We start from the raw sequence: 11,909 nt of genomic DNA, 5'->3' as shown, positions 1-11,909 counted from the left end.
GTTTCAAATAATTTCAAGTCGCAAGGTATTGGCATAGACCCAAGCATGTTTGTGCTTCAAGATGAGGAGCTAGGCCTGACGACAACCACAACGAAGAGGTGGTGCGCTGGAAGAATACGGCGTGGACGATTCCATCGAGATGTGGCTCAAGTGGATGTCGGTGATGCAACAATGAGAAGATCCTCTGGTTTGGCTGCTCTCCAGTCCTCCCAATCCCTCTGTTTTCTGAGAATATATTTCTCTTTCTTTCATGAGTAGGGACATAATCTTTTGAAGTTTCTACAAAGGGTTTGATGACCACCTGATTGCTATTCCTCTTCTGTTTGCCTGTCTTTTGAAGCATGTTAGGGTTTGAACACTTTCTACTAGGCTTGTGTTAACTCCATTTATATTTTAGCTAGTTCTAGGAGTAAGGCTAGTTGCTTAGTTTTAATACTCACATGACAACTGTATTGGTTCAGTAGGGAAACTAAAAAGGATTTCAATCCGCATCTCAATGGACATCTATTGTGGTTCAGATTATAGGGAGGTGTGCCTCCATGTGCTCTTCGTCCGCCTCCTTAAAGATATAGACTACCAAATTTAGACAATCCGCTGAAAAACTGAGGTTGTCTAAAATGAAATAATTTTACACCATTGTGTATGTGAATGTATAGACTACCAAATTAAGAAGCCACTAGAGATGCTCTTATGTGCTGAAAATGGTTCCTCCGGATTTTCTCTGTTCCGTGCGCAAGGCTTTCATCGGTAACATGCAGCGTCAGTTTTAGCGAATTTGGTTCAGATTCTGAGGTAAAAGAAGAACAACGATTCTGAGGTAAAATACATTTTTGCAGAAGAACGCGTAGCACAAGAAAAAGAAAAGACAAAGCATGTGGAGTGACCAAAATTAATTTTATATCTCGGGTAGGACTCCAACCATGCACGACTTGAAGAAACTACCAAAGCCACGTCGTTGTTTGCCGAACCAAGGCTTCTGAAGCGCCTCCGCTGCTGTAAGCCGCTTCTCCGGGTTGCTCTCCAGCAGCCCGCTGAGCACCTCGAACCCGGCCGACGACAACTTGCGACTGGGAAACTTGTGCCGAAGGCGGCTGATGCCTCCGTCACCCGGCAGCTTCGACTTCCGGTCTGCCGCTAGCCCCGAGTATCCAGACCAATCCTTGATCCCCTCCGTGCCGACGATGCCAAACACTTTAGCCATGATCTCTATGTCCGACTCGCCGTCGAACATGGAGGCGCCCGTGCCCGAGAGGAGGTCGGCCATTATGCATCCGAGCCCCCACGTGTCCACGCGATCGTCGTATTCGCGGGAGTGCAGCAGGAGCTCCGGTGCGCTGTACGGCGTCAGAATAGTCACCTCCGGCAGGCTCTTGCCCGGCCCTTTCTTCTGGGACATGCCGAAACCGCCGATCTTGTAGACTACGCGGTCGCCCTTGACCTCGCCGCGAACATCGGCTTCGATGGCCCCCTTCTTGGGCCTCTCCTTCCTGTCCTCTGTGCCGTCGTCGAGGAGCACGTTCTCCGGTTTGATGTCCAGGTGCAGGACGCCCTGGCCGTGCATGGCCTTCGCCCCCTCCAGGAGCTGCTTCATGATCCGGCGCACCTCGGCTTCAGAGAACCGCCGACGACGAGTGACCCGGCGCTGCATGTAGCCGCGCAGGTTGAGGCGCCCCACGTAGTCCATCACGATGAAGGAGTCGCCGTTCTCGGATTGGTATGCGTCAGCGTAGGTCCGGCGGTGCTGCACGATCGAGGGGATGCCGCGGCACGCGCTCAGGCACATGCTCTCGCGCGCAACCTCCGGTATGCCGGAAATAATTAAGCCGTCGTTGCCGCTCCCGCTGAGCCGCTTGATGGCGACGATCAGCTTGTCCTGGGTGTCCCACGCCTTGAACACTTCCCCGTTGATGCCGGCGCCCAGCTTCTCCCGCTGCTCGTACCGCGCCATGGAGCGGGGCCAGGCAGCCTCTTTCTGGCGAAGTCTTCTCGCGGAAGGCGCCATGGCGTGCGCGCTGGTGCACGCAGGTTCGATCGCCAGTGAGGCAACGAGTTGAGGGAGTTGGAGATGCAACTGCAAGGTAGCTGGTTGCTAGTATTTATGTATGCACACGGCCGGAACACGATGGCCTTGGATACGGTACGGACTGCAGGAGGTGGTACCTCGACTCGAACCCTGACTCGGAGACAAAACCGATCTCTACTCCAACTAAAAGAAGTGATCATTAATTTTGAGCATTGTGCGCGTGAATCGAATCGACGTGGCTCATGAGCTTGCTATAGAAGGGCTAGGGTTGATCCTCCGGTTCTATGGACGGACAATCCTCCCACTTTTATCCGTAGCCTTAGGGCAACTCCACTGCACGATCCCAAATTGGCCGGATCTATCTATTGAGGTAAAACAAACAAATCAGACGTCCCAACGCGCGACCTCATCCTAAAAAGAGTCTGTTTCTGGTCCGTCTCGACCCATCCCGGAGCAAAGGTGGTCTGGGTTTGCGTCTGAAATGGACACAAGCGGACACTCTCTCGCTCATCCTCGTCCGGCTGTTTCCCTTTTGCTTGTGACCCTGGCCCGCCTGTCATCCTCTCTCCTCTTCTCTCTCACGTGGCCCACCATGCCCACGCACCATCCTCTCTCTCTTCTGCTCCTCCCATGCCTGTGCACACCACCGGCGAGACGTGCTGCAGCCGTGGGCGCGCGCGTCGTGCCGCGGAGCGCGGGCGCGGGAGAGCGGCTAGCCCGCGTTGGAGCAGCCCTGGGCGCGCAAGGGAGAGGCGGGCGAGGTGGGGCGCGTGGCGAGCGGGCTGGGCGGGGCGCGGCACCCGGGCGTGCGCGCGGCAGGGCGGGGCGCCAAGCGCGCGGGGGGGGGGGGGGGGGGGGGGGACGGGGCGTGCACGGGGCTGGGCGCAGCGCGGCGCCCGGGCGTGCGTGCGGGCGCGCGGCGCGGACGGGGCGAGGCGGCGCGGGCGCGGGCGTGCATGGGGCGAGGCGGCGCGGGCGCGGACGGGGGGCGGGGAGCGGCACGGCGCGCGGGCGCGCGGCGTGCGGGGCGGGACGTGCGCGCGGGCATGCACGGGGCGAGGCGGCGCGGGCGCGGACGGCGCGGCGAGCGGCGCGGCGGCAGGTGTCGGCGGACGGGGCGCGAGGGCGAGCTCGGCGACGGCGGCACCAGCAGCTGCACCGGCGGAGCGAGAGCGCGGGTGTGGCGTGGCGGGTGAGGCGCGCGGCCGAGGCGGACGTTTTGGGATCGGTCGGCGCGTTGGGCGCCTCCAACTGAACCCGGACATGCATGTCCGTTTTGCCACCCATTGCCACACCAAACGGACCGAATTCGGGCAAAGCGGACGTCCGTTTGAGGTCGTGCGGTGAAGTTGGCCTTATTTTGATTGATTTTCCATTATTTGAGATAAAATAAAGCTAACCACGATGGCATTTTCCAAATAAAAACTTACCTCAGTTGATAATTACCAATTTTCACCTTTGAAGTGGCAGACGCGTGGGGTACCCGCGGGTACCCTACCTGAAAATAATGAGCACGGATAAGACTTAAAGACATTTTATATCCACCGGTAATGGGTATCCATACCCATAAAATAGCATAGATATGAAATTGCATCCATGGTAACTCAATGGATATCCAGAAAAGGAAAATAGATGAAAATAACTCATATGACATGTGGGGTCAACATCCTACTCACATGGCCTAATCCTAAATCTCATATTCTCTAGACTGAGAATAGCTCATAGGCCCGCGATCACCTGCTCGCCTCTCCTCCTAAGTCCTATGTGACTCCTCGAAACGATGAAATCTGGACTCATCCCACACCAAACTCATGACCAGCTCTCGATCTAGCAATCCCCAATTCCCACCGCTGCCTCCCACTACGTTGGGCTTCCACCAACCGTTGCACATAATCCCTTGATGCCTCCAATGGCAACCCATCGCAGGAGGCCGCATCGGTGCTATATTGCTCATCTATCATCACTTGAATTTTAAAATCATTTCTCTACCTTTTACTAATTTAATGTTCTACATTGTACCCATTCGATACCCATTGGGTAGAGGGTGCTCGATGGGTATGGGCATGAGTGCCAATTTATGCCCATGGGTAATTAAATGGGTGGGTATAGAAGGTTTCTATGGGTATGGGTTTGGGCAGAAAGAAGTTGTACCTACTCATACTCTACCCATTGCAAGCAGGGGCTAGCCTCTACCGATCGAGTATACATCGAACAGGTACTATGTTTTTTTAACTTTCGGACGGGTACTATACTTCCCCTGTATAGTGATCTAACGCTTTTATATTTTTTTACAGGAGAAGTACCCCGCAGTGAATATATGTAAACGTAGGTATTCTGCCCCGCAAGGGCTATGTCTTGCCCGTATTAATTCTTATAAGGAATTAGGCCAGCCCATCGGTGCACTCGCTATCTGCCGCTCGTGCTTCGCTTAGGTTAGGTCGCTCGCTACGGGAGGGGGGGGGGGGGGGGGGGGGGTCTTCTTTTTTCCCCCTATTTTTTACATTTATTCTTTTTTCTTGTGTTATACTCCCTCCGTCTCAAAATAAGTGTCTTAATTTTGTACTAATTTTAGTACAAAGTTGTATTAAGGTTGAGACACTTATTTTGGGACGGAGGGAGTATTTTCTTTTTCTTTTTTTTCACTTGCTTTTTTCCTTCGTTGTATTTTTGTGTTTTTTTGTTTCTTTCTTGGTTTTCTTTGCTTTTTTTCTTTCGTCGGTTTTGATCGGTTTAGGTTTGTAACACATGCCTACTTTTTATTGTTGGAAATATGCCCTACGGCAATAATAAAATAGTTATTAATATATTTCCTTGTTCATGATAATTGTCTATTGTTCATGCTATAATTGTATTAATCAGAATCCGTAATACATGTGTGAATACATAGACCACAACATGTCCCTAGTAGGCCTCTAGTTTAGTAGCTCGTTGATCAATAGATGGTTGTGGTTTTCTGACCATGGACATTGGATGTCGTTGATAACGGAATCACATCATTAGGACAATGATGTGATGGACAAGACCCAATCCTAAACATAGCACAAGATCGTGTAGTTCGTTTGCTAGAGCTTTTCTAAAGTCAAGTATCATTTACTTAGACCATGAGATTTTGCAACTCCCGGATAACGTAGGAATGCTTTGGGTGTATCAATTGTCACAACGTAACTGGGTGGCTATAAAGGTGCACTACGGGTATCTCTGAAAGTGTCTGTTGAGTTGGCACGAATCAAGACTGGGATTTGTCACTCCGTATGACGGAGAGGTATCTCTGGGCCCACTCGGTAATGCATCATCATAATGAGCTCAATATGACTAGGGAGTTAGTCACGGGATCATGTGTTACGGAACGAGTAAAGAGACTTGCCGGTAACGAGATTGAAGAAGGTATAGGGATACCGACGATCGAATCTCGGGCAAGTAACATACCGATAGACAAAGGGAATTGTATACGGGATTGATTGAATCTCCGATATCGTGGTTAATCCGATGAGATCATCGTGGAACATGTGGGAGTCAATATGGGTATCTAGATCCCGCTATTGGTTATTGGCCGGAGAGGTGTCTCAGTCATGTCTGCATGGTTCCCGAACCCGTAGGGTCTACACACTTAAGGTTCGGTGACGCTATAGTTGTAATGGGAATAGTATGTGGTTACCGAAGGTTGTTCGGAGTCCCGGATGAGATCCCGGATGTCACGAGGAGTTCTGGAATGGTCCGGATGTGACGCCCGGATAATAAAGCTACAGTAACCCTCTACTAATGTTGCCACGTCACCATGATTACTATTTATAATCTCGCAATGATTCAAAACTCGTTCAAATTCAAATTTGAAATAAAGTCAAACTAGAAAAGTTTTCAAAAGTCAAAACTAAAATATTCCAAATGTAGCAAGTAATTCATAATAAATATTGGTGGAGAAGACACACTGTTATAAAGTAGTTAAATGCACTATAATAAATAGATAGTGGCAAAACAGTTATTCAAATGCTTTTAAAATAATAAACAATTCCAAAACTATTTTATTTCAGTGCTAAACTGTTTGTGGCAGTGGCATAAATTGTAACACTATTTTAGGTGCCACTTTTGTATTTTATTGAAACTAAGCTAAAACAGAAAAGAAATAAAATAAATAAAAGTACAAGAAAACAAAACAAACAAAAAAAGGAAAAGAAGAAGCCCCCCTCCCCGCTGGGCGTTGGCCTAGATGGCCAAGCGGCCCAGCCAAACTGCCCAGCCGGCCACCCGGCCTATATGGCCTCACCCACCTAACCCTAACCCGATCCACCCACTCACTCGATCCCCCGTCGTTTCCCTCGTCCCCTCACCCGCGCCGCCACACGCACGCACGCACGCTCAGTGGAGCGCACGCCCGGCACCCGAGCCGCCGCTCCCTAGAGGCCGCCGCCCACCGGCGCCGAGCACCGCCACCCCCGGCCTCCTCCTCGCAGTTCCCAACCTCCTGCACCGCATCCTCGTCCTCCTCCCCATCGGACTGCGCCCGCCTCCCCGACGCCGCGACGCCGCCCCATCGTCCTCGTCTCCTCCTCGCCGGACGCGACCTCGACTCCTCCTCGAGCCCACTGCCAGTTCCCTACGACCCCGCGTGAGCTCCCCCTCTCCTCATGCTCCCTCCGCCCTGTATGCTCGCCTAGCCTCCACATGCTCGTCGTCTGTGCCCCGCTCCAACGCCGCTCGGCGCTCCTCCCGTCCATCCCGCGGCCGTGCCGCCCACGCGCTGCCGGTAGCTGCGACTGCCGCCGCTCGCTGCCCCACTGTGGCACGCGTTGTCCCGCGCCTCGCTCCACTACGCTGGCCCCGTGCTTCTCCGGCCACCTTCGGCGCCGGCGCCCATCCGCGCACCGCCCCGGCGCCCCACTGCTCCCGTTGCCCCGCCGCGCCTCGCCGGCCCCTCCTTGCTCGCCGCCGTTCGCCGAGCCCCCTCCTGCCCCCGCGGCCGATGGCCCCGGTCTCGCATCGCTAACGGGCGGGTTGTGGCTACGCCCGCATGCCCGTCACCAGCGCCCGCTAGGCCCCCTCTAGGCCACTGACTGGGGGCCCCAGCCCAGAACGTTTAAAAAATGATGAAAGATAATTGTTAAAATAAATAAATTATTAATTAATTCTTTAATTAATTCTGTTTAGCTAAACTAATTAAAATTAACTAACCTAATCCTGTTAATTAATCTGTTTAGTTAGGCTAATTAATTGCTAATTACTTAAGCAGTCAATGACGGTGGGACCCACAGGTCAGTTTGACTAGGTCAACTGACTAGTTGACTCCTGACATCACCCTGACATCATGCTGACGTCATAATTACATTTTCTAATTAAATTCATTCTGTTAATTTAAAAATTGATTAAATCTTTAAAAAATAATATAAAATAATCCGTAACTCGGATGGAAAAACTTTGTAATGAAAGTTGCTCGAAACGACGAGACGAATCTGAAAACGCAGCCCGTTCATCCGCCACACATCACTAGCATAGCGAACGCGCAACTTTTCCCCTCCGGTTCATCTGTCCGAAAACACGAAACACCGGGGATACTTTCCCGGATGTTTCCCTCCTTCGCCGGTACCACCTCCTACTGCGTTAGGGCACACCTGGCACCGTTACTTGTTATGTCATGCATCGATATGCATCTGTTTGCATTGTATTGATTGTTTCTTCCCCCTCTTCTCTCCGGTAGACCACGAGACTGACGCTGCTGCTGGTACCCCGATCGACTACGGTGTTGACGACCCCTCCTTCTTGCCAGGGCAACCAGGCAAGCCCCCCCCTTTGATCACCAGATATCGCCTATTCTTCTCTATACTGCTTGCATTAGAGTAGTATAGCATGTTACTGCTTTCCGTTAATCATATTCTGCTGCATAGCCTGTCTTTGCCACTACTGTTGTTACCTTTACCTGCAATCCTAAATACTTAGTATAGGATGCTAGTTTTCCATCAGTGGCCCTACATTCTTGTCCGTCTGCCATGCTATACTATCGGGCCGTGATCACTAGGGAGGTGATCACGGGTATATACTACATACTTTATACATGATACATGTGGTGACTAAAGTCGGGTCGACTCGTTGAGTACCCGCGGTTGATTCACGGATTGGGGGCTGAAAGGACATACTTTCCCGACGGCCCTCCGTGTGGATCTTTGTGGCGAAGCGACAGGGCAGGTTGACACTGCCTAGGAGAAAGGTGGGCCTGGCCCTCGTCGGCGTTCGCGGTTACTTCATAATAACATGCTTAACGAGATCTTGGTATTTGATCTGAGTTGGGTCGTTGACCTTATACGCACTAACCGCCACGTGGGACAAGATATGGGCAACCGGCGTCGTGGTATCAGCCGAAGCTCTTTTTGACGTCAGCGACTGAGCGGCGCGCGCCGCATTGGACCGTAAGCTCGCGCTTGTATTAAGAGGGCTAGGTCTGCTTCCGGCCGCGTACGCAACGTGCAGGTGTGCAATGGGCGATGGGCCCAGACCCCTGCGCGCATAGGATTTAGACCGGCGTGCTGACCTCTCTGTTGAGCCTAGGTGGGGCTGCGACGTGTTGATCTCCCGAGGCCGGACATGACCCAGGAAAGTGTGCCCGGCCAGAGGGATCGAGCGTGTCGGGTAATGGGGTGCACCCCTGCAGGGAAGTTGATCTATTCAAATAGCCGTGTCCACGGTAACAGGCGACCCGGAGTTGTACCTTGACCTTATGACAACTAGACTCGGATACTTAATAAAACACACCCTTCCAAGTGCCAGATATAACCCGGTGATCGCTCTCACACAGGGCGACGAGGGGAGGATCGCCGGGTAGGATTATGCTATGCGATGCTACTTGGTGAACTTACCATCTACTTTCTTCTACATGCTGCAAGATGGAGGCTGCCAGAAGCGTAGTCTTCGACAGGACTAGCTATCCCCCTCTTATTCTGGCATTCTGCAGTTCAGTCAACCGATATTGCCTCTTTACACATATACCCATGCATATGTAGTGTAGATCCTTGCTTGCGAGTACTTTGGATGAGTACTCACGGTTGCTTTTCTCCCTCTTTTACCCCTTTTCCTTCTACTTGGTTGGTTGTCGCAACCAGATGCTGGAGCCCAGGAGCCAGACTCCACCGTCGACGATGACTCCTACTACACCGGAGGTGCCTACTACTACGTGCAGGCCGCTGACGACGATCAGGAGTAGTTTAGGAGGATCCCAGGCAGGAGGCCTACGCCTCTTTCGATCTGTATCCCAGATTGTGCTAGCCTTCTTAAGGCAAACTTGTTTAACTTATGTCTGTACTCAGATATTTTTGCTTCCGCTGACTCGTCTATGATCGAGCACTTGTATTCGAGCACTCGAGGCCCCTAGCTTGTATTATGATGCTTGTATGACTTATTTATGTTTTTAGAGTTGTGTTGTGATATCTTCCCGTGAGTCCCTGATCTTGATCGTACACGTTTGCGTAAATGATTAGTGTATGATTGAATCGGGGGCGTCAGAAGTTGGTATCAGAGCCGCCGCTCCCTAGAGGCCGCCGCCCACCGGCGCCGAGCACCGCCACCCCCGGCCTCCTCCTCGCGGTTCCCAACCTCTTGCACCGCATCCTCGTCCTCCTCCCCACCAGACTGCGCCCGCCTCCCCGACGCCGTGACGCCGCCCCGTTGTCCTCGTCTCCTCCTCGCCGGACGCGACCTCAACTCCTCCTCGAGCCCACTGCCAGTTCCCTACGACCCCCCGTGAGCTCCCCCTCTCCTCACGCTCCCTCCGCCCCGTATGCTCGCCTAGCCCCCACTTGCTCGCCGTCTGTGCCCCGCTCCAATGCCGCTCGGCGCTCCTCCCGTCCATCCCGCGGCCGTGCCGCCCACGCGCTGCCGGCAGCTGCGACTGCCGCCGCTCGCTGCCCCACTGTGGCACCCGCTGTCCCGTGCCTCGCTCCACTCCGCTGGCCCCGTGCTTCTCCGACCACCTTCGGCGCCGGCGCCCATCCGCGCACCGCCCCGGCGCCCCACTGCTCCCGCTGCCCCGCTGTGCCTCGTGCCGCTACCGGCCACGCCGCGCCTCGCCGACTCCTCCTTGCTCGCGGCCGTTCGCCGAGCCCCCTCCTGCCCCCGCGGCCGATGGCCCCGGTATCGCATCACTAACGGGTGGGCTGTGGCTACACCCGCATGCCCGTCCCCAGCGCCTGCTAGGCCCCCTCTAGGCCACTGCCTGGGGGCCCCAGCCCAGAACGTTTAAAAAATGATAAAAGATAATTGTTAAAATAAATAGATTATTAATTAATTATTTAATTAATTCTGTTTAGCTAAACTAATTAAAATTAACTAACCTAATCATGTTAATTAATTTGTTTAGTTATGCTAATTATTTGCTAATTACTTAAGCAGTCAATGACGGTGGGACCCACACGTCAGTTTGACTAGGTCAACTGACTAGTTGACTGCTGACATCACCCTGACATCATGCTGAATAGTTGTACATGAAAGTTGCTCGGAACGACGAGACGAATCCAAATACGCAGCCCGTTCGTCCGCCACACATCCCTAGCATAGCAAACACGCAACTTTTCCCCTCTAGTTCACCTGTCCGAAAACGCGAAACACCGAGGGTACTTTCCCGGATGTTTCCCCCCTTCGCCGGTACCACCTCCTACTGCGTTAGGGCACACCTGGCACCGTTACTTGTTATGTCATGCATCTAAATGCATCTGTTTGCATTGTATTCATTGTTTCTTCCCCCTCTTCTCTCCGGTAGACTACGAGACTGACGCGGCTGCTGGTACCCCGATCGACTACGGTGTTGACGACCCCTCCTTCTTGCCAGGGCAACCAGGCAAGCCCCCCTTTGATCACCAGATATCGCCTATTCTTCTCTATACCGCTTGCATGTAGTATAGCTTGTTACTGCTTTCCATTAATCCTATTCTGCTGCATAGCATGTCTTTGCCACTATTTTTGTTACCTTTACCTATAATCCTAAATACTTAGTATAGGATGCTAGTTTTCCATCAGTGGCCCTACATTCTTGTCCGTCTGCCATGCTATACTATCGGGCCGTGATCACTAGGGAGGTGATCACGGGTATATACTACATACTTTATACATGATACATGTGGTGACTAAAGTCGGGTCGACTCGTTGAGTACCCGCGGTTGATTCACGGATTGGGGGCTGAAAGGACATACTTCCCGACGGCCCTCCATGTGGATCTTTGTGGCGAAGCGACAGGGCAGGTTGACACTGCCTAGGAGAGAGGTGGGCCTGGCCCTGGTCGGCGTTCGCGGTTACTTCATAATAACATGCTTAACGAGATCTTGATATTTGATCTGAGTTGGGTCGTTGACCTTATACGCACTAACCGCCACGTGGGACAAGATATGGGCAACCGGCGTCATGGTATTAGCCGAAGCTCTTTTTGACGTCAGCGACTGAGCGGCGCGTGCCGCATTGGACCGTAAGCTCGCGCTTGTATTAAGGGGGCTAGGTCTGCTTCCGGCCGCGTACGCACCGTGCAGGTGTGCAATGGGTGATGGGCCCAGACCCCTGCGCGCATAGGATTTAGACTGGCGTGCTGACCTCTCTGTTGAGCCTAGGTGGGGCTGCGACGTGTTGATCTCCCGAGGCCGGACATGACCCAGGAAAGTGTGCCCGGCCAGAGGGATCGAGCGTGTCGGGTAATGTGGTGCACCCCTGTAGGGAAGTTGATCTATTCGAATAGCCGTGTCCACGGTAATAGGCGACCCGGAGTTGTACCTTGACCTTATGACAACTAGAACCGGATAATTAATAAAACACACCCTTCCAAGTGCCAGATATAACCCGGTGATCGCTCTCACACAGGGCGACGAGGGGAGGATCACCGGGTAGGATTATGCTATGCGATGCTACTTGGTGAACTTACCAT

General features: G+C 52.8%; 1 protein-coding gene across 1 annotated transcript; it reads right to left on the bottom strand.

Moving 5' to 3' along the window:
- Positions 1 to 895: 895 nt before the first annotated feature.
- Positions 896 to 2,002, bottom strand: LOC109750442 (putative cyclin-dependent kinase F-2). The gene has a single exon (XM_020309405.2). The coding sequence runs from the start codon at positions 2,000 to 2,002 to the stop codon at positions 896 to 898; it is 1,107 nt and encodes a 368-aa protein (XP_020164994.2).
- Between the last annotated feature and the right edge of the window lie 9,907 nt (positions 2,003 to 11,909).

Source organism: Aegilops tauschii, chromosome 7 (genome assembly GCF_002575655.3).
Source record: "Aegilops tauschii subsp. strangulata cultivar AL8/78 chromosome 7, Aet v6.0, whole genome shotgun sequence".
NCBI lineage: Eukaryota > Viridiplantae > Streptophyta > Magnoliopsida > Poales > Poaceae > Aegilops > Aegilops tauschii.
Note: the sequence above shows the minus strand (reverse complement) of the source record. Positions and strands in the feature narration are given on the sequence as shown.

What these genes read in the sequence shown, in the direction of transcription:
- LOC109750442 (XM_020309405.2), bottom strand. Translation starts at nt 2,002, where the DNA reads ATGGCGCCTTCCGCGAGAAGACTTCGCCAGAAAGAGGCTGCCTGGCCC.